Source organism: Aphis gossypii, chromosome 2 (genome assembly GCF_020184175.1).
Source record: "Aphis gossypii isolate Hap1 chromosome 2, ASM2018417v2, whole genome shotgun sequence".
Taxonomy (NCBI): domain Eukaryota; kingdom Metazoa; phylum Arthropoda; class Insecta; order Hemiptera; family Aphididae; genus Aphis; species Aphis gossypii.
In genome coordinates, this window is record NC_065531.1 from 77233728 (window position 1) to 77258911 (window position 25184).

At 28.8% G+C, this 25184-nt stretch overlaps 1 protein-coding gene across 1 annotated transcript; it reads left to right on the forward strand.

Moving 5' to 3' along the window:
• Positions 1-7865: 7865 nt before the first annotated feature.
• On the forward strand, positions 7866-24723 carry LOC114131758 (uncharacterized). Its single transcript, XM_027997058.2, has 8 exons — positions 7866-8575; positions 14628-14700; positions 15156-15244; positions 17024-17148; positions 17246-21593; positions 22259-22333; positions 22703-22786; positions 22933-24723. The coding sequence occupies exons 1-8, from the start codon at positions 8384-8386 to the stop codon at positions 22975-22977; spliced, it is 5031 nt and encodes a 1676-aa protein (XP_027852859.2). The 5' UTR covers positions 7866-8383; the 3' UTR covers positions 22978-24723.
• Positions 24724-25184: the final 461 nt, after the last annotated feature.

The window sequence follows — 25184 nt, forward strand, 5'->3', positions numbered from 1 at the left end:
GCGATGATCTGCCTTTGACCCTGCACGATGCCGCCGCATAATATAATTGTTATAATATAATATTTTCGTTGCGGCTAGCGTTCTCACGCCGTTCCGCCGCCGCTGATGATCGACAATTGCTACGTCAATGTGTTAATCGTTCACGGTTAAGAAAATCTGTACTTGATATCACCTGCTCACTTTTAGAATCCAATTATAAGAATAATTGTTACACCCTCATCAAAAAGTGTCTGTTGCACCCCCAATGTTAGGTTATTGTTGGCTATGGTATGTAATTCATATATTATATTTAATATAAGTACCAGAGCACGTTGCATACTAGAATAATATAATATTTCTTAGAAGTAGCTAACTCGTCCTCGGGACATTTTAATTAGAGATTTTATAGACATTTACGCATATACTGGTATAATATAATATTATTTTTTAGAAGTAAATAAGACTTGTTTTCGGGTTATTTTATTATTTCTTGGAAGCAGTTAACTCTTATTATTTTGGATAGGTAAACCAAGTATTACTCAAATCCTTTACGACATTTGGGACTGGTAAACACTAAACAAAAGTCAAAACCATATTTTATTTAGTATATTTTATTAAACTAAGGACAACTATCTCCTATTTACCTAGTCTCCGGATTCATACTTCTATAAAATCTTAAATCCTAGCTGACAAATGAACGGTAGAGATGCTCATAGGCAATGGAATAAATGAAAATGTCACTGTTGAACCTTCACCAAATCAAGATGAATCTATGTAATAATTTATAATAGTTATTTTAAATAATAGGAGGTAGTTGTTTTTTAGAGATTAATAGTTTTGTTTACTATTATATGTAAATGTCATATTATATACATATGTATATAATATGTTATATGTACGCGGAGATCCAGGTTTACTGCAATGGCATGCAATTCAGGCATTCCAATTTAAGTTTTTTTTTGGCATGCAATTTGGATGCACCGGAGAATTATAATATTATTAATAACACTAGGTATATATACTATTTAATCAAATTCATACGATAAGAAATAATCTAAAACTATATCGGCAGTATGTCTATTCCACGGCTATAGACATCCATCTATCTATAGCCATAGTATATTCTAATTATTTTTGTAACATTCATTTCTCAGATAGAATTTACTACTTAGCATAATAATATTATGTAATATTATTATAGTTAATTATCAATAAATATTTTAGGAATCAATTTCCAAATGACAATATTGTCGTTGGTATCAGATACCCATATAAATATAAAATATATTATGTCTATTATTAACTCGTTATGCCTGTATATTTAATAATATGCTTAAATAAGTATAAACGTAATATAATTATATACATTTCCACGAGTGTGTACTGGTGTGAGTATTATGATAAATTATATTATTATGGTATAACATGCAGGTGCAAGTATAGATTGTACAGAATATATATATATATTTTTTTTTCATACCTCAATTCTCAATCATTTATTTATAACAATGTTTGTTAAAATAAAATAATTTATTATTTATAATTAGTTATTAGAATAACTTGTTATCGTCTATAGACTATAATCATAAATCAGCAATCATTAACTAGTTACTGGAAGACGAGAATTAGTATAATAGTAAATACTAAATAATAAATGGCTTTTCATTTAGTTAGGTGTGTGTATTACGAACCCTATACTAATATTATATATCATATTATTATGGTGTGGTGACACGTTGTATGCAAATTTATTAATACAAGCATGCAAGAACAGAACAAAGAGCGTGGAATATCTTATAATAAATAAATTAGCCAATAAAGAAGTATCACACGTCTACGTCTCTTTTGTAAAAATTCGGTACTCAATGTCCCTTCGATGAGAATCGACAAGAATACATAAACACATTTTAAAGCTCCTTATATAACAGAGTCGCCACTCACTGTGTATAACAATCATGCAAAAGGGAGACCGAGACTGCAAGAACTAGACAGACGATTAGAGATATTCGAGATATTCAGAGGCGTCGTAACACCACTCACGGTCTCATTGATATCAGTATTTTTGAAATCAGGTCGTAAAATCGCTCGAACCTCGTTGTTATAGTCTTAAATATTGTAATTTTGCGCAAGTTACTATAATACTATTATAATAAATGTTTTAATACATACTAAAATCACAAAGTTAATCCTGCGTTAATGCATATATCGACGGAGTCGGACGTAACATAAAAAACACTAGAAAATATTTTTATAGTTAACTTATTTCATTTCAACCTACTTCAACATCAATCAACGCCCAAGGGTTGCTTATACATGGCCCGCTATACATAATCATTAAATATTTTTTATTTGGTTAGCTTATAAGTTATAATGTTGCTATTTAGACTTTATAGTATTTAGGGACTGAAACAGAAGAATATTTTAAGTTAAAAACAAGAAAATATTTAAATATTTTATACGTTCTATCAATTATTATTTAATAAATATAACTTGTGATTTATACAGTTAAATCACGATGATTTTTTTTAGTATAATGTTACTAAATAATTAAGAATTAAAAAATAACAATGCTGAAAATAATATTCAGGCAGGTAGAATGTGGCTTAATAAATAAAAACTCACCATAAAGACATTCTTATATTTATTTATGTTGATAAATTTTAATTTAGCTGATATCTATGATTCTACGTATATAAAATAATGCTTATTGATTTGATGATTGACGACGTCATCATATTATAGGTATGTATATTTTTTACTGGGCATTCACTTCATATCTAATGTTTTTGATGAAACATCATTAATTATAGTATTGTACAGTCAAGTTTCGCTTAATATGCGAGATGATTTTAATTTTAAAACATTAGTACAACAAATAATAAAATATATTACATAAATAATTCAAAGACAAGGGAAAAATTAAAAAAAAATTTAAATAATACTGTAAAAGAGTTTGTGTGTGTGTAAAATTCAGAGAAAGAACAAGAATTTTCGGAAATAAAAATAAAGGTTAAATCCAATAACTGCTATTTAAGCTATACTAAAGAAATGTATATTACCTTTTTATTCGATTATTTTATGATATTTTTTTAGATAGTAATATAAATAAAAGGTTAGATTAAAATCAATTTTCAATTATTATTAATTATTAATTATAAATTATATTATTTTATTAACTAATTGTCCATACCTCTGTACTTTTTTTAATATTATGAAATATTGAAATATAACGAAATGACACACATGTAATGCTCGAAACATTACTGAGCAGTGATTACTGATTACGAATGAGAACAATATGTTTATTCACGTACCTACCTACGCGTTTTATGTCAATTTACTAGTTTTATATCGATAATCAATGAGACTATCTTGGTAGCCCGATAACCGATAAGTTATTAATAAAAAAAACAACTCTACCGATCTATGCATCAATGTAGTCAAAACATGTCTAAAGATTAGTATATTATATACCTGTATTTATAAAAAAAATATTGGTGTAGTACTGTAGTCCCTATTATGCGCGTCGTATGTAAATTACGAAATTATACAACTAAGTTTCGTTATTCAAACAGTGCGTGTGCAACGTGCTCTGATACTTATATTAAATATAATACATAAATTACTACATACTGTAGCCAATAAAAACCACAACACTAGGGACATAACAAACAACACCCCTATAGTTATGCTAAGGGTGAGCAGTCAAACAAGTAATGATCGAGTATAATAAATTAAGATCTAAAAACAAATGGTAAAAACCAATCGAAAGTATCATCGCCTGTATGCTTTCTACCCGCAGGAAAATAATGACAAATAATCCGGTGACATATTATGGATACGTAATTACCACCCGGTAGAATATACTAGGTGCGTAATCACTCACCCGGTAGAATAATATAAGCACATCATTTATATTATTGACGCACGACATCGTTCAGATAACGCAAAGCGTGGGTAGAAGCGGATGCAGGTGCAGATGACCAACAGGGACCTGAAGGTACCGCGGGAGTCCCTGGGTGATATATAAGGGGGCCCAGATTAGGCACATTTCAGACGTAATCCACCAGAGTTAGAGCAAGCACCTTCACGTCACCCAGATCAATAGTTTTGTCATTTGGACTTAGAATATTTTTCACAAGTTTAATTTATTTAATTTATTGGACTTAGAATAATTTTTAATAAAAAACACTTAGAATAATTTCAAGAGTCTTCATTTATTTTACAACAACCTATCCGATACGACTTTATTCAACTGATTGTACGTGGCACGTTACACGTGTTAGAAATAAAAATAGCTAAAATTAGTTGTTAGAATATTGAATAAACATATAATAAGAATTTTCGTATCATAGTATACAGTATATGCACTTAAAATTAATATTTTAAGATAGGTAGGTCGTAGGTATTACGTAAATTTGTGGAAACAACAAGGAACGCAGATCACTACACATAGCTTATACGCCTATACCTTTAGGCGATAACCTAACCGTCTGTAAAGGTTTTTTGGTAGACCTCTTTGTGTATAGTCTTATTAAAAAAGAATGGCAGATTGTACTGTATATAGTATATACTATATTATAATATGTAAAATGGTACTTAATATTTAATGCGATGCGTTTCCTTTTGATGAAGGTCTTCACTCTTCAATTTCCGTATTTTCCCCCTTTGCTGTATGTTACTTGTCTAATAGTTTTATAAAGATGACACAATAATAAGCGTAATATATTCACTGCACTGCCCATAGCGTGCTTATGTTATTAATTACTTTATTATTTTTAGTATCCCATATAACTTATATCTTCCTGATTCGTAAAATCGTATATTCGTTTGCTAAAAATTCTATATTGTTACATAGCTTGAGTATTTTAACTGGGAACGTAATAATTATAAAATAATATATAATATAATACATAACTATATATTAGACGTATATTATATGTAACAATAAATTAAGAGATGAAATTATAATTCAAATTTCAAAGATAGTCGTTCAAAATAAGACAAAAAAAAAATTAAAGGACAGTCGAATGTAATAGAGCTCAACGATTATATATTTAACATAACTAGTTTAACAATAAAAAATTAGACTATAGAAAAATACAAAACATATTAAACCAACAATTATTTAAAAAAATTATATAATAAAACCAGCTTCCAAGATAAAATTAATTATTAAATTTACTACATTTTTTGTGAACTATATTATACGCTTTACCATTTATACATACAAAACGTATATAAATAATTAATAATACTATAGTATTAATTTTTATATTATTTTAATAAACAAACTTATATTCAACCACTGCATTCTACTCTATTTACCTTCAATACACACTCCTCAGATTCAAACATAAAACGACTCGGCACTGTTAGAGTATAGTTTTTTAAATATTCGTCGTCAAGTGACTTTGGGACACCACCTTTAGTACCCGGTAAGCCTAAGCTTTTAAATTTTAATGTAAAATGTTGACGAACTGACTTTCGAAGTTATCAGGGTTCAGTGATAACACGATTACAATCTTTTTACTTGTGTATTTCCATACTGCAACATTTGCCAAAAACGTATCTATTTTATCATTACCGTATATTTTGGGCAAACATTTTGTTTTAAAAAATATTATTCCACTCAGTAAATCGTATAATTAAACAACTTATTTAATAAAATTTATTAAAATAGAAATTATACTTTTTAATTTTTATGTATAGTTATTAGTGATACATAATAATTATTTAAATAACAAATTTATAAATGTTATACAGAAAAATAAAATGTATATATTATAAATTATAATTAAGATTAGGATTTATATGCATTGGTGTGTTTTAGACTGATTACCTACTGCTTTTGTTTACTATGTCAAAAAATCATGTCATGTTATAACAAATAATAACTTATTTTATTTTCCATATTAGTAAACGACTAGTTAATGTTTGGTTTATAAACAATTTTTATAAAATATTTAATAATTTTAACATTATAAAAAATGTATTAGTAGTGATATATTAAAAATCAAATATAAAATTATATCAACAATTATCTAGTATCTATATTATTATAAGAAACTATTTTTTTTCTACTCACATTGCATACAGATACAGAATCTTCATCATCGCTTCTGATTGAATAGCAAAACATTCTTTTTGAAAATATTTGAAAATTATATGAGTGTGAAAACGTGAGACGTAAAGGTATTGTAGACTCGTTGAAGTACACTGAATATTATACTGTGTCTGTACTTATCGATAGGTTTCCTTCGATGGGGTTCCCTTCTGCTCCTCTTCTCTGGAGTCTAGAGTTTACAATTCATCGTGATAACGAATTTATAATTATTTACATACAATAGAGTGTGATATTTTTATAAATATATTTCGGAAACAGTGGGTAATTTTCCAACGTATGCAGATAAGATTTTTTAATTACGAATATCGTGTGTGTGTGTGTGTGTGTGTGGCGTGTGTGTGATAACGTGAGATGTAAAGGTGGTGTAGACTCGTTGAAGTTAATATGAAAAATATGTACAATTATCGGATTGCAACGTGCTCTGATGTCTCATATTATATTAAATATAATATACATAGGTACCAAAATGTAGATAATAATGACCAAATCCAAATGGGAAAACTCATGGACGGGTTCGTTAGAGTAAATAAAGATCAGTCATTTTATGCCTTAAAGTGAAGGGTATACACTGCAGCGGTGGCGGTGGCGGTAGCGTTAAAATGAGTCCGGACACAATTTTACCGCCACCGCCGAGACAATAGAATTTTACCGCCACCGCTGCAGTGTGTGGGGACCTTAAAAACCAGTCAAAAACATAGTTAAATTAGTAAGCGTGAAATGCTGTAGGCCTATAGCAATTAAAATCAGCGGAGCGAGCAGCTTTTCTTGGAAATACTGGCCCCGCATCCGTAATATTATAATATATTAACACACACTGTATCGTTCATGATCACACACGACATCATCGCACGCGCGCTTGCGATTTCACAAGAAATCATCGATATATGATTGACGCAAATGCGTGAGAAGAGCGGATGTACGTGCACTGACCAGCAGGTCCGCCGGTACCGCGGGGGTCTCTGGACGATATAATATAAGGGGGTCCAGATTAGGCACATTTTAGACGTGATCCATCAGAGTTAGAGCGAGCACCTTCACGTCACCCAATTCAATAATTTTACTATTTGGACTTGGAATATTTTTCAGAGTTTAATTAATTTAATTAATTGAACATGGAATATTTTTGTCGAAATAAAACAACACTTGGAAACAATTCAATAGTTTTCATTTTTTAAAACCAATCCACTCGATACTACATCTTTCTGTTGCTCGTACGCGGCACGTTACAGGATGTTGCATTAAATACAATATTATAATAATTACCTATTATATCGATATAGTACGTTGTTTACGAGGACGTGTTATTGTAATATAACTTAAACGGCAGTAAAATTATGATTATTATTAATCGCTCGATTTTTATTATTATTATTATTATTGTTATCAGTTGTCGTGTGTTTTTTATTACGATTGCCGCGCCGAAATACAATGACGACGACGGTAGTGGAACTGTGGAAGTCACAGCATCACGTCGTCAGTGGCGTGCAACCTTACATGAATAACGCGAGGTTTATAGATAATATATACATATATATATATGTATGTACAACGTTGGTACAACAACGGTTCACGCCGACCGACCGATTCTTGGAAATACGTTGGAAATATGTGGGGGGAAAAAATCGAAATAATACAATGTGAACACGTCGAGATCCTACGGCTGTAACAAACGCCTTGTCGTACATTCTAAACCGTACGCCGCCCGGCGTGTGTAACCTGTTTTCACTCTCCGACCCGCTCGTGGGCCGCGGACAAAATAATATTCGTTCCTAACCTATGGCATACCGCAGTCGTCTTTTCGCGCGCGTTCGATCCGAAACGTACCCGTCCGCCACCGCGCGCGCGCCCGCGCCACCGTCGGATCGCCGAACAAGGCGGCCAACCGTCGACGGCGGTAGTGTGCGGCGCTGCTCACCGGCTCGATCCGTCAGTCCGGCATTATCGTTTCGCCGTGTTCGTTGTCATCGTTCGCGCGCGCCGACATCGTCTTCGCTCTTCTCGTCGTCGTCGTCGTCGTTATAATAATAATATTACGATGAGTTTATTAACCGGTCGCTCGTGTGAATACTACGATTAATATGCGATCGCTTTTTTTTTTTATTGTTTTAAATAATAATAACTATCGGTCCGTATTAAACGCTCGAGTTTTTCATTTTTTTTTCTTTCTTTAACGATATAGTGCCTTCGAACTTGGCTTCGCCACTGATATTATTATATTATTATTGCAATGATCGTGTGATAAGCGTACAACTTTCGTGTTATTGTTTTCGATATCCGATGAACGCTTTCGTGCTCGATGGTGCGGTAAACCGCAAGAGACGAGTAGTTCGTCCAGGTTCATCGACGCACCGCGGTATCGATCCAAGTAGGAAAAAGATCCGCAAGACAGAATATGACGACGGAACGACAACACAATGTGACCTCCGACTAAATGTCGGTGAAAGTACGGTCAATCAGTCGACGTCGATGGTAAGTTAATCTAGTATGATTTAATATTATTGTGATAGGTTCACGATTTTCTGTTTTTACTTTGGTGTTATGATTTACGATTTGAAGGTATGTGGGTGTTAACTAACACCACAGATATCTATACTACAAGTTCTGTATAGAAATCTGCGACTAACACAGACCGACTGGTGTTATCAATGTTACGGTATGAGTGGATTATCGTTGTTTTCGGTTTCATTTTTTAACGCTCAGTAAGTTATCGCCGCGACCGTTAAAGTCGCAACTCTTAGGATGCCATATTTGTATTCCCTGCACCTAAACGGATTATAGGTAATATTCCATGTATACAATATGTACTGTGTGCATGGGGATTGATGAGTTCTGAGTAATATATTTTGGTTAGTTCGTTACAGTTATTTTTGTTGCCGACATAACACGTTGGCGTCCGTTGACAATTTGTAGGGAAGAGTAACACCTATTATGGTGTATTCGAAAAGTTATTAATAATACCCTAATTCTTGTAATTATTAAATTTGTAGGTACCGTCAGGTAATATCAATTATTATATTGTATCCAAGCAGTAAGCACTGGCACAATTGTGGGTGTTTGGCGGGGGGAGGTTAACCCGCTTCCAATTTATAACATTTAATAATATTTTTTTTTTTAATTTTAACACAAATACCTAGCATAATATACAAAACCTCTTTAATTGTGTGTGACTTATTTATGTATAATATAAAAATATTAAATTATATTATAAAACGCCATCAGAATTTGTTTTAGCTCATTATAAAAAAAAGTAACAATTTAATCAATAATCAAACAATGTTATCATATTATCAAGTACCCATTGGTCACATGGTAAATTATTATAAATAATATTATACTATTATAAAAATTATTATTATTATACTTACATAAATAAAATTTATGAACTATAAAATATTTCGGGTGAGGGGGTAAAGTTCACAAAAACCTCCTCATATATGGCCTGTCTATTTCTTGGTAACTGGTCAATTTCCTCCCAAAAAATGTTTCGATGTGAACATTTTCCCTCCATTTTTAAAAACTATATTTTTTCATAAAATACCTATTAATAAAATGGCTAAACATTTCGGCATAAAAATGATATATTTTGTAAAAAACACATTTAATTTCCAATTATTTTGTTATATTATCTAATTACATTTTTTAATCTTCGTTCATATTAATTTTTTTTTTTAATAATTTATTGCTATTGAATTTAATTGTTGGAGTGTTTCAATGAACATCCAAATATTTAAATGCTCAGTTCTTATCAAACTTTTAAATTGATTATTGAAACCTTCACAGTGTGAATCTTACCTTACTAATCTAAATCAAATAATTAAGATAGTTTTTGACAACCCAGCAATTGATTGGGTTTTGGATACAATTTTAGATTTCATTATTTCAATGTTACTAATAATTCTATTAATACAGTATACTACTACTATTATATTTTATTTAGACAATCTTTTAAATATTATTATTATTTTATTTTTTGAAGTAGTTGGATTGATCAAAAATACACATCTATAATTTATTACATTTTATTTAAAAAAAAAATAATTTCTTTTGAAATACTTAGGTAATAAATAATATTATATTATTATTTTATTTTTTTTTTTTACTCAAAAGAATATTTACAATCTATGCTGCAAGGCATATTAAGCAAATTTGAACATAATATACAATAAAATATACAACTTGATCACACGAGGAGGGAGGCCATCCAGTGATAGAACCCAACGTTATTTATATAATATTATTAAATACAAGATTAAATAGTAAACTTAAAGAAAAATATGGGAAAATGTCCGCATCGAAAATATAATGGTGGGTAGGATATGTCTAATTATACTAAAAACAGTTGGGGGGAAGAATTGTCTGCCATTCCAATGTTGTATCTGTATCTATTTATAAATAGACAAATTAAAGTATTAAGTACACTAAATAATACATTTATATATTATTATGTAATGTATTTAAATTGGTACTTATCCATGTAGTGGCCTGTATCTACCTATTCATAATTTTTACTTTTTAAATACCTTGGATTATTCACCTATTTGTTCTTCAGTCATTGCAATTATGTTTTTTTTAGAAGCTATGTACATAGTAGCTGTTAAAAGTTTGCTTAAGAACATTTCTTTTTTTTATAAAAGTTAAGTGCATCTGCAATCATGTTATAACATTTTTTTATAGACTAATTTAATAAATGCCATACTGTTATAATTTATATAAAAAAAAAAGTAATCCATATTATTTTATTTATTTTGATCTGTATTTTAAATTAAATTTTTATTAAATCCTTACTATAAGGACAATAATAATGTTGAGAAAAATTTATTCGATCAAGTAAATGGTTTTATTTATTTATTCATTATAAAAATGTCTATGTTTTTTTCATAGAATTTCGATAAATGTGTATATTGGTTTATGCTCTAACTAATCTATATTTTAATTCATTTCATAATATTAATCATTTTTATTAACAATTATATCATTAATTTTTAAGTCTATCATAATTAACATTATTTTATTACCAATTATTGGTCAATTTCCATACTTGTATTTTCTTTATGACAATATTTTTGGTAGAATAGGTCATTTTCCCTCATTAATCTGTTCAGGTTAACATTTCATCCACATTTTGATTTTGAGGGTTTTAAAATACAGAATTAAATGTAAAATGTATGAATGGAAAAGATATGAAATAATTTTCAAGTAACTTTCTATTTTTCTATAAAATGTAGCATTTTGTGCCTTAATAATTAACTATCTGCCTTGCCATTTAATTTTTATTATTAATATTATTTAAATACCTATGACATTTTTTTTATTTTATTAATTTTACCTTAATTTGTTATTAACTCATAAGTAATAATTATATATTTTATAATATATATTACTTTTTATTGTATTTATGAGATTATCATAACACCAGGTAAGTTGCTTTGTTATATTGTATGTACCTATCCACTAGGTATCATTGTCCTTAATAATTGTATTACATTTTAATTCAATGATGAGTATCATTGTATATATATTATAATGAAACCATTAAAACCATTTTTAACAGAGATGGTTTAGGTTATCTATATTTCTAAAGATACTTTATTATCTATGTATTGTAGTTTATTTTTATATTTATAATTTTGTAGATAAAACTAATTTTTGTCAAAAACGCTGCTACTGCCTATTGTATAATAATAATAATAATAATAAATATAATATAATACCTATTATTATTATTAGCTTCGGTAATTTTCTAAGGAGTAAATATTTGGCAAATTATGTAGCATGTAAATCCGGTCCATGTCTGCAAGCATACATTGTGAGTACGCTCACATAGTAGTGTTTTTCAGCGCGTCCCCAACCCGTATACGCATTCTAATTTCATTTTGAAGAATTAAAAGAAAAGAATCAAGCAATTAACTGCATTATATTTTATAGTGAACTCACAATAAACTCAATTAAGGTCAGTGTCTCTATGATTTGTTTATATTTTTTTATTTATAAAGGTCCACACACATTGCAACGGTGGTGGTGGCGATAGTGTTAAGGTGAGTCCGGACATTTTATCGCCACCGCCAAGAAAAAAGAATTTTACTGCCACCGCTGCAGTGTGTACATTTGTACGGACCTGTGTGAAGCTGGTCCCCACACACTGCAACAGTGGCGTAAAATTCTTTTAATGTACGTTCACTATTGCAATACAATAGTTATTCAATGTAGTTATGTTCATATTTTTTAAATACATAACACAATTTATTTTGCATTATAATATATATATAGAATATAGATACATATACAACATACCTATTATATAAAATATGTATAAAAATAATAATTTTCTAATAGTTTTAATTTCAATTTTTTAGACATAAGTACAAAACTGGTTTGTAGATTATCAACAATTTTACCATTATAGCTATTATAGCTCCAGATTTTTCTAGTTGCGCGTGTTTATAATACAAAATTTACAGGATAAGAAAAAAGCATGGGGATTAATTGAAAAAAGTATTTTGAAGTTTAAAATTTAAATAATCTACGCTATCTATTCTAAAATTGTTTGGCACTTTAACCATTTTAGCACCACAGTGATGCTAAAACAATGCCACATATCAAATTATATGAGAATTGTGTGGTGATGATATATTATATCAGGAGTGGTCAAACAATCGATCGCGGACAATTTCAAAGTCGATCATGTTAGAATTTATTTTTAGGGTCATGCGCCCTATATGTTTCTTAATAATTATAGTTATTCAATAATAAAAAAATTTTCTTTGGAAGTCGATCCTCAAAGGTGAAGTATATTTTAGTAGATCGTGACTAAAAAAAGTTTGACCACCGTTGATATATATATTTAAATATTTTGAAAACCTAACCTTTCCTAGTTAGGGATAATATTATATAACCACATTAGTTATTTTGTTTCTTAAAAACGTAATTCCCTTTTCATACCGTATACGATAATTTTAAATAAAATAGTTATAAACTTACTCTTTTTCTATATTCACTGACAGTGGCCTAGACAGGAATTTTCATTGGGATGGTAGGGGATACTTCGAAAAACTAGGAAATTTTCTTAAAAAAAATTTTTTTCTTTCTTCATTTATTAGTATAATGTATAATATTATATAAATAAAAAGGTGATGGAGAAGATCCATCTCCATATCCCACCTATTGTCTACTACCAGGTTCACTAATACTATTCCCAGGTTTTTCTGAATAAATCACTTTTTTTGATTACAAAAATTACATTTAAAGTAAAATGAACTTATGTATCCATTGCGTATTTCATGAGTAAAAATAAAATATTTATGAGTTCACCTAAATGAATATGAAAATTATTTTATTAAATTAAATATATTACCTATTTACCTATGTCCTCCATAATTTATCTTCCTTCAATTTTTATTTCTGTTACATATTGCCACTTTAATTCAAAACTAAAGGTAATAGATTTCATGTTTTCTGTGTCATTATATTGAATTTATTAATAGTTGACATAAAAAAAAGATTATAATTATTTTACCATAATTTCATTGATAAAAATTTTCTTTTTTAAAGCATTTTTGACATATCTATGCAACTGAAACTTACTTGACTTGATAATAATTTTTTATAATATAGAACTTGGTATCACTAATTATAATATCCATAGATGTTAAAAATTCACCCTGAGTAGCTCCCATGTTTGAGGTGGCGGGGATCTTATTTCCATCTGTAACGATATTTCATCTGTTAATTTAAGTATTTCCCATTCTATTGTTGAACAATTAATTTATATATTTTTTTATTTACAGCTTATTACTATTTTTGTTTGTAACGAATACATTTTTTTATATTCCATGTTATGTAGTTCTAATCTTTTTATTTTATTTAGTTTGTTAACTCTTAGTTAAAAGTTTTATAATTTTAATAATGCATTTTAATTTGTAATTGGATCTAGCTCCGTATGATTAAAATAGATTAATACACTGGCAGGTTAAAAAGCACCTAATTTTTTTAATTAAAGTATGGAATATGTTTGACGCTGTAATTAAAGGCTCTCTCCGGAAAAATAATTCAGTAGAATGATGATACAAAGCTATTAATTTTGCACTAGTGGCTAATCAACTCTGGAAATTTATCGATATAAGAAAACAAGAATAAGGTCTGCAGGAGGCTAAAGGCTAAAGTTGAATTATAAACAGCTAGACAACCTTGTTCAAAAAAATTAAGATTAGCTATTAACTAAAAAAGTGTAAAAGGTTACAATAAAACTAATAAACTAATACAAATAAATATATAAGTTTACTTATATATATCTAACATGTTTGTAAGATAATTTTTGTATTTTGTCATTTGACGTGTAAACCGCATATACATACATGTTCTGTACAATAATAATGTGTATTATTTATATATAATATATTAATATGTATATAGTGGATACTATTATAATATCAATATTGTTCTTGTGGCTGAAGTAAAATTGAAGTTCTACATAGGTATAAAGAAAAATAATATTTATTTAATTTAAAAATGTTTTTATGTTTAGGCTATTGAAACTGATAAGAAATCAAGATACTCAAATGCTGATTTTACGCGAGCAAAAGCTTTTTTGTATTTAAGTAAGTTTATTATTGTCATTACCAAGCTTGGATTGAAAGTACGTAGGGTTTCAAAACACCATACTCTAGCGAAGCATATTTTTTAATCTTCAAACTTCAAACAATTTTTATAGCTTAATTTTAGACTGAGCGTATTTATAAATGTCTATTGATTATATGCCGTGTGTATTCGATAAGTAGTTAATAAAGTGCTGCAATATTCATATTTAAAGGTGATTTTTAAAAAAAATGGAATTATTTCATACAGACAAAAATTTAAAATCCCTAATATTTTTCAAAATAATTGGAATAATTAAATAAAAAATGAAAGAAAAAAGGGAATTTTTACGCTAGTATAATTTTTAACGAAATTGAATTAATTTTTTTGGTGTAACTCAGAAACGAAAATGTATTAAAATTATTGTATTGCATTATGTATTTGTTTAAAAAATATAATTAATGTAACTTTTTTCTAGAATTCAAGAAAATTAATCCTGCTAATATTAACAAAGCCCTTGAAGAACATTTAAAGCAACTCGATAAAGATGAAACACAATTAAAAAAGGTAAGTGGCTTAAATTTTTATTTGAAAAGAGTTTTCTTTAGGTATTTGTAACTTGTATTTTTATATTATTTAGAATTAAATATTTATTTTGTTTATAAAGATACACTTATAGTCATTAGTCTCATCAAAACAAACCATTTTGAATTGGTATTCAAAACATCCGTAACTTAATTAAATAATAAAAAAAAGATTCTTTTCAATAAAACCAGTTATTGAGTTTAACACGTTCATTGCCGACGTCGGATACCTTCCGACACTGCATACGAAAACCCCTGGTCGACGTCGGAGGGTATCCGACACATTTTATATGTATTTATATTTTATTTATATAGTTTTCCAAAATAATCGGCTGATAGTTTATGACTAAATACTTGGTTTGGCTACTTATTCAGAATGTATTTAAAAATAAGTTGGTACAATAATTAGTTTTCACTTTTTAGTTTACGCTTTTTACGTGATTGTGGTAAGGTTTTTATCTACAATCATTTTGGTTCGGCGTATAGCCAGGGGGTTGACATTTTTGGGCGGCAGGTCGATAACAGATAATCATTCGCCATTTTATTTGAAGTTGTTTTTATCAATTTTAGGTAGTGATTAGAATTAAATTAAAATAATGTAAAATGTAAACGCAAAGTAAACACTACAGAATCTAATTAAAATGATGACAAATCATTAAATCAAAAATCAAACAAAAATTTCTGACTTCTGTTGAAGAAATTTGTAACGTGGACACGTTAGGTTTGGAAGGTTGAATTGATAAAATCTACTTCAGTTAAAATGGCGGCTGATTTTTTGTTTTGCCCCAATCTTACAATGTAATTTGTTATCAGTGTCTATTCTGATTATTTTATTCTGTGGTATAACGTAGTACCCTAAAATAACGTCGGCATTTGAACGTGTTAAACATTTTATTTGGTAGAGTAGTAAATTAAAAATATTTTTTTTTAATTTACTATCTTGATATAGTTCTAAATTCTTTTGTAAAAAATAATTCATAAGATATCTTTTAGAATTAGTCTTCTAATGATAAGATGTTTTCCATGAATTTGAATTAAGAAAGAAATATTTTTATCCTGGTTTAATAACATTGTTATTATTTAATTTGAACCTTTAAGACAAATAATCAAATAATTGTTTTTAATTGCTTGTAGATTACATTGTTTAGAAAACTATACAATTTTTAGAACACCGTCTCACATAATAATGTATCATTAAAGTATCTGTAAATTCTCGGTAGTGTACAATCTTTTTTGTTGTGACTCTAAACGCCCCAACTTCGGTTGGGTTATGTAAAAATTGAAAATAATAAATTATGCATTATCACGATATAAATTTTTATATAAATAACTTTATAAAAAATCACTTTGTTCAAAACATTAATTTACACAATATTTAATATTATTTACTAACAAATATTTTGTGTGTTAAAAGTTAAAATGTTAAATGATTTAAAACTTGTTCCACAAATCAAATTATTGATGCATTTGAAAAATTTGTAGAAACTGTTAACGTACAAAATAAATGATTTTTTTTCTAAGTAATCAAACGTGAACTTGATTTTTTCGTGCGGAATTGTGGGTTTGGCTAAAATAACTATAATATATATATATATATATATATATATATATATATATATTATGTAAATTTAACTTAAATAGCATTGGCATATTTTTATACTGTTTAGAAGTATTACTACAGAATTTAAAACAAGTGTTTTTAAAAACACGTTAAACTAAATCTGAAGCAATCGAAACTGAATGTATCTATTTTTTGTTTTAGATTTTTGAACAATGTTACGATTTAACAAAAGGATCTGTAAAAATGAGTGAAGCTATGATGAAACAACTTGAGACTAACTCATTTGCTGTTCATGTAACAGATATATCTTCTAAAATTGGGGATAGGTAAATAAATATCTTTTAAATCTTTTTAATTGTGTGTTGGCCTTTATATATTATATAAACTTAGAATTAAATTAAATTATTTAAAACTTGATTATAGATTGTTCAATAATTCATGTAAAGAAGTTGTTAAGAAAACTGTTAAAAGGAATAATATTACAAAGGATAAAAAACGTATGCCGCCAAGTTTAAAAAAAAGAATTGATGACAAGATTTCAATATTATTTGGTAACTTTAATTTGAAAAAAGATAGAAAAATCCTCTACTCAAATTCAATTTTTCATACTGTTCCTGAAAATGATATAAGCCATGATAATACTTGTCGCATAACTAAATCATATAGCATAGGTACCACGCAGAACGATTCCATCAAAAAAACTAAAATTTCTAAACCAAACGCTAATTGTATTGTCCGAGAAAATAATATTTCATGTATAAATAATCCGGTTAATGATATTAGAAAAATTAAAATTCCGCAATTAAAAATAGATGGAATTGTTCAAAATACCGAAAAATCTGTGCTGGAAATAGTTCATAATGCTAAAGATTTAGCGTTAGAAACAAATATTGGAACAGGAGAAATTGTAGTTCCACAATTACGAATTGATGAAACTATTCAAAAAACCAAAGAATTAGTATTGGAAATAGTTGACGATGATGATGTTGAAGAAATTAAGTCTCCACGGTTAATAATTGATGAAACAATTGAGAGTATTGAAGAATCTGTGTTGAACATTTCAGAAGAAATTACAGTGACACAATTAAATACGGACAAATGTGTTAATAATGTCAAAGATTCTGCATTGAAAATAGCTGGTGATGGTGAAGAGATGATTCCACAAATAAGAATTGATGAAACTATTCAAAATACCAAAGAATTAGTATTTGAAATAGTTGACGATGATGATGTTGGAGAAATTAAGTCTCCACGGTTAATAATTGATGAAACAGTTGAGAGTAATGAAGAGTCTGTGTTGAACATTTCAGAAGAAATTACAGTGACACAATTAAATACGGACAAATGTGTTAATTATGTCAAAGATTCTGCATTGAAAATAGCTGGTGATGGTGAAGAGATGATTCCACAAATAAGAATTGATGAAACTATTCAAAATACCAAAGAATTAGTATTTGAAATAGTTGACGATGATGATGTTGGAGAAATTAAGTCTCCACGGTTAATAATTGATGAAACAGTTGAGAGTATTGAAGAGTCTGTGTTGAAAATTTCAGAAGAAATTACAGTGACACAATTAAATACGGACAAATGTGTTAATGATGTCAAAGATTCTGCATTGAAAATAGCTGGTGATGGTGAAGAGATGATTCCACAAATAAGAATTGATGAAACTATTCAAAATACCAAAGAATTAGTATTTGAAATAGTTGACGATGATGATGTTGGAGAAATTAAGTCTCCACGGTTAATAATTGATGAAACAGTTGAGAGTATTGAAGAGTCTGTGTTGAACATTTCAGAAGAAATTACAGTGACACAATTAAATACGGACAAATGTGTTAATGATGTCAAAGATTCTGCATTGAAAATAGCTGGTGATGGTGAAGAGATGATTCCACAAATAAGAATTGATGAAACTATTCAAAATACCAAAGAATTAGTATTTGAAATAGTTGACGATGATGATGTTGGAGAAATTAAGTCTCCGCGGTTAATAATGGACGGAAATATTGAAAATACCAAAAGTTCTGCATTCGAAACGAACATTGATGTTATTAATGAAATAGAAAATACAAACGATATCAATCAACAATCCGAAATATTAAAACATTTCATCAATATTGTACTTAAAATTGGAAGACTTATTGACCCTGAAGACAAAATATTCAAAAACTCTATAATAAAAGATTTGGCCACATATTTTTTAAATGATGATTTTCTATCCAAAGTCGATGTACTATTTAACACTACGGAATCGGATCTTGTTGGGGAGTTAATTGTAAAACTTCTTAATATGTTTAATGACAGCCAATTTAATATGGCATCATTTTCAGGTTGTTTAATTAGCGTATTTCGTGAAATTGCTCTTAAGTCTTCAATTCCTCCGTGTAGAATGAAATTAAAATTGATTGTCTTCCTTGATGCTATTAAAAAATATATAAGAGTTCATGATTATGGACTTTATAGAAGTTGGTTTTTGCCTAGTATGTTCTTTGATTGGTGTTTTTTTGTTGCCTATATCTTTATGAATACTAATAAAGATTTTATAATAGATCTTAACAAGAAATCGATTATTAAAAATGCAACATTGTATTATAACATGGTTAAACAGAGTAGATATGTATTTATTAACCAAGGTTCTAAATCAAAGAAGACACTTAAAAGGAGTGGTATATTTGAATTAACAAGAATTGACGACTTGTTAGAAATCGATGACGTACATACAAAAAAAAGTGATAATCAAGTAACACCAAATATCTCTGTTAACATACTTTTTAAAGAACCTAAACACAATAAACTCAAAATGAAAAATGAAAATGAAAACTGTATAGAAACTATTAATCTCACTACAATGGCGGGTGATGAAGAAAAAGAGTGTCCTACTCCAGTTAATTATAATATATATGTAAATCCTAAATATAATTTTTCAAAGTCATTTCTTAAACCATTAGATTTTTGGTTTGGTTTTGATGTCACTGAACTTAGAAACCAATTAGATGCCACAATATCCAACAAAAGTAATGAAAGTTCTAATGTTGTCCAAAACAATACTACAAATGTTGATAACAATATACAACCAATAGCTAATAATTTTGTAAGTGAAGGGACAAGTGTAAAGAACAAATCAAGAAAAAGAAAAAAATCTACACAAGTTGAATCGCCACGCGTATATTTCACCGTTGCAAATAATCCGAAACAATTCAATCTCACTTTTGGTTCTTCAGTAGTCACTCAAAGTTCTAGCTCATCAAGAGACCCTCAAAATACTAGTTTATTAACAAACCCTCAAAATACAAGTTGTTTGGCAATACCTCAAAGTTCTAAATCATCTAAAGCCCCTCGAAAATCAAGGTCACCAAAAAATCTACGAAAATTAAGTTCATCGACAATTCCTCAAAATGAAGGCTTATTGACGATACCTCAGAATCCATATTCACCGACAGTTTCTCAAAATTCAATTTCTTTAACATTTCCTCAATATACAAATTCTTCGACAGTCCCTACAAATCGAAGTTCATATAGCAACAATAATTTAACTAATACTCAATATCAAGAAACTTTTCAAACAGTGATTCGTCAAAATCCATATTCATCGACAGTACCTCAAAATACAAGTTCATTAACAATGCCTCAATATTCAAGTTCGTCGGCAGTCTCTCATAATGCAAGCCTATTGACAATACCTCAAAATCCACATTCACCAACAGTTCATCAAAATTCAAATTCATTAACATTCCCTCAACGTTCAAGGTCGTCGGCAGTCTCTCAACGTCCCAGATCGTCGGCAGTCCCTCAATCTCCAAGGTTGTCGGCAAACCCTCAATGTCCAAGTTTAATGAAAATACTTCAAAATCCATATTCGCAGACAGTCCCTCAAAATTCAAGTTCATTAACATTTCCTCAACGTCTAAGGTCATTGGCAGTCACTCAAGATCCAAGCTTATTGACAATACCTCAAAATCCATATTCACCGACAGTCTCTCTAAATTCAAGTTCATTAACATTTCCTCAATATTCAAGTTCGTTGACAGTCCCTTCAAATCAAAGTTCATATTACAATAATATTTTATCCAATACTCAATATCCAGAATCTTCGCAAACAGTGATTCCTCAAAATCCATATTCACCAACAGTTCATCAAAATTCAAGTTCATTAACAATGCCTCAACATTCAAGCTCGTTGGCAGTCCCTCAACATTTAAGTCCATATTACAATAATTTTTCTTCCAATCATACTCAAATTCCGATTGGTTTTCGAAAAGATTCTTCAATTTCTAATACTACACAAACTTCAAAATCGAAAAGCACATCTCTACCAGTGAATAACAATTTACAATCGTCAATAACAACTCTGCCTCCAGATTCTTCAAATAAATCGTCTACCATGAATGCGATGTGCTCGATGGTGGCAAATACATGTTCATCCAATGCATCAAATACATCAAACGTTAATAAAAATCCGTGTTTCGGGAATTCATGCCGTCACTATGCTCACCATACACCATACACGGGTTTTATCCAATCTCATAAACAATCGCTTTATAATGAAAACATTCCATTTACCACTTCTCAACATTCAAATACACCTACATGCATTACAAATCACATGGAACCGATATCAAGAGACGTTGCAGGAAATACTCAAACAATTGAGGCATCAATTAATAACGCCTATATTCAACAATTAAATGACAAATATAATAATATTAATCATGGAAGTAGTCTTGTGAATCAAAATAACTTGCAAACTCCGGAATATAATTCTCAGGTAAATTACAACTTAAAATTTAAATTTTATTGAACCCGACACATAAAAAATTAAGTGAAATATAAATAAAGTTTAGAATGGAGTAGATACTAAGTATTAGAAGTTCTTATTGTTTGTGAGACTGTGAGAGAATAGTTAATATAGTTAATATCAAGGATACGTGAAAGTGGTGTGGTATGGTACAGGAAATAATTTCAAGAAAGAAATCTGCGTTTAAAATAGTAAAAAGATAGAAAGATATAGTAGTAGTTAGTTTTGAAATAAATAAAAATTACAATATGGGAAAATATTGGTATGATATTTATCAGTCAGCAAAAATAAAATTTGAGGTAAAATATGTGGATGTGTATAGGTTGCCCAAGAAAGCTAAAATCCAGAGATAATCGAAAAAGTATGAATCAACAGAATAGAGAATGAGACAAAAACAGCTGTTACAAACAAATGAGTTGAAGTACAGAGTTATATTGAGCCACGAAAGTGTAAGATTTGAGTAACCGATCACATGTCACATGACAAATGATTCAGATAGATGGATGGAGAAGAAGAGTATGAAATTTGAAACTAACACAATTCTTCTGTTTTAATTAACATCAATAATATGGTTTACTTCTGTTAAATAAATCAAAATGTATTAAAAGTTATTAAATTTATAAAATATTGTATAGGTTTCACCAGATTTGCCTGATGCACGACTACCTAATATGCCAATTCTTCAGGATTCTAATACTAGAAACAAAACGGTAAGTTTTGATTGTTTGTCGCATACTCTAGTAACAGTAGTTTGGAGATCTAGTTTTTAACACCTATTATAGTTTTACAATGATTTGTAATTATAAGGGTGCTGGGAAGGGAAAATAAAAATGTATCCAACTTTATATAGCCCTACTGACCAATTTCAGTTTATAAGTTATAACTATTTACTTTGAAACAATAGTTAATTAGAAATTGTAGGTTACATAATAATATTAGATTTGCACGATTAATTTTAAAAATTAAATCAATATTGTGTTATGTACTCGTAGTTATAATTTTATTTTTATTATACTTTGATACTTAAAAGACTGAATTTCTCTTGATTCAAAATGAAATATAATTGATCTTATTTTTAGTGTATGGCTGCCAATTGTACAAATATTTCCTGTTTTCGTTGTGAAACTTGTATGGCTGCCTTTTATTGCAGTACACAATGTCAAGTAAGATTTTATATTGTTTATATTACTTGTAAAAGCAATTTTTTATGATTATGTTTTAAGAAACACATACGGAACCAAAAAAATTGGTTTATTTCAATGTATTTTTAGTCCTTTATTTTATCAATTCCTAATATTTTCTGTTTCAGACTAATGATTTGCATTACCACAAAAACGAATGTCAACGTTTTTAACTGGATATAAGGTTATTCATTTAAAATTATTATGAATCTTTTTTGATATATTTTGATATTTATTATAATTTATTTCTATTTAATATGTACTTAATTAGTAATTGTTTATAGCATGAGAATAGTTGTTATTATTATTTTCATATTTTATACTGTACAAATAATTAAGCATAACTTCTTATTATATAAGATAACTATTTGTACATACACTGTTGTTTATATAATTGTATCAAAAGACTGACGTAACTTTAAAGCAGTTTAACTAAAACTTTATTTTTATTTGTTATTCAACTTTCCTATAATTACAGTAATTAAGAGATTGAAAATCAAGGATTATTTGTAAAGATTATACATCAGTATACTCTGTTCAGGATGAGATCGTACTTCTGTGGCGACCAGTTTTCGTCACCAACTGTCAGTTGCTTCCCAATCTATAGTGAGACAATAATTCCAAAAAAGCTCAGAAAATTAGCCTTGCGGAATGAAGCCACACCCATGCGCACAAGTTGGCTGCCGAGGTATGATCTCATTCTGAACAGAGTAGTATTACAACGGGTTTTCTATGGATACAATGTTATTTCAATTAATGATTACTAATAATGATAATAACTAATTATACATAATGATCAGTGGAGATCAGTGCGTAATTAATGCTAGACAATTAATGGATGTGAGAGGCTATTAAAATCAATTAATACTTCTTAATATTTAAATGGTAATTAATATTAAATTACTTAATAGAAAATACATTTTACATGAGTATTAAAAGATAACTTTGAATTGGTTATCACAGAGTTAAACTATTAAAATAATATAATAAATTAAAGAATCCTGGAACATTTAGTACAGGGTGCGGCAGTCAAATCCGACAATTAAAAAAAATGTTTTATTAATTTTTTGTCAAACAAATAAAATCTACACATGTGGGATTTTATGTTATGTATTTAAAAACTTAATTTTTTAAAGATTGTGTCACGCAAATGCCTTCCTTGGTTAGCCATAGATAAATCATTATTATTGTAATTCGCTTTTACCATGCACGTATGCTATTCACTCAATCAATGCTCCATGATTACTAAATTTCGGGTATTTATAAGCGATAAGAACATTCCCGAAATCTACCACTTTGGCCCTGCCCACCAGTTCTTTTTAAATCGTCGGGTTTAACTGCCGCCAGGTCCGGCTCAAGTGTTTAAACACACCTAGGCAAACTTGAGTTTTGCCGCCCCTTGTACATCAAATAATTTTTTTTTATTTATAATACAAACATAATAAATGCCGCCCTAGGCGTGGGCCTATGTGTCCTACCCCTTGAGCCGGGCCTGACTGCCGCACTGTACATACTAGTGTATATTAAAGATGTAATAGATAAATAATGTCAAATTATTGATTACATTTCTTGTAATTAATAATAAGTATTAATAGACAATTTAAATATAATATCAGTTATAATAATTTTAAATTTTATTATAGTTTTATTTAAAATTAAGATTATTATTTTAAATGATATACCTAAGTACCTATAAGTATACATTTATTATACTAATAGTAAGACCGTAATTTGAGTGGGTCTTATTTAAAACGTTAAATTATTTAAATAATATCTAATAATATATTATTTATTTTGGAAACATTTTATGTTTGACCCCATGAAGAACTCTAAATACGGTCTTATAAAAGCGATTAATTTCATTTTGACCAGAGTCAGAGCATATATTTGTATTTAATAAAAATTATTTTCAATTAAAATGTGTTTTCCTTGGTTGTTCTAATAAATGACCGGTTTTTCCTACATTTATTTTACTAATAGATAAATATTAAAAATCGTTGCACAAACAATTATTAATTATATTATTATATTTTGAAGTTTGAACTATATAAAGTATATATTATATCAGGGGTGGCCAACAGGTCGATCGCGAAGGGAATTAGAGTCGATCGCAACACCATTTGGCATTTTCTTAAATTTTTGGATTTTTTTCCAGAGAAAAAATTATTATTTTTTTTTTTTTTGTAAATGTGTGTGTATCTTTGTATACCAATCCCACTAATATAAAAATTAGATTTAGAAAGAGGCAATAAATAATTCTGAAAGATGAGTCTTTCGTTCGACGCGGTACACATACAGTGTCCTCGCCAGGCGCCACGTCATTTTCAAAATACATGGGTTCAATAGTACAATGTTCGACGTCATGACTGAACGCTGCAAA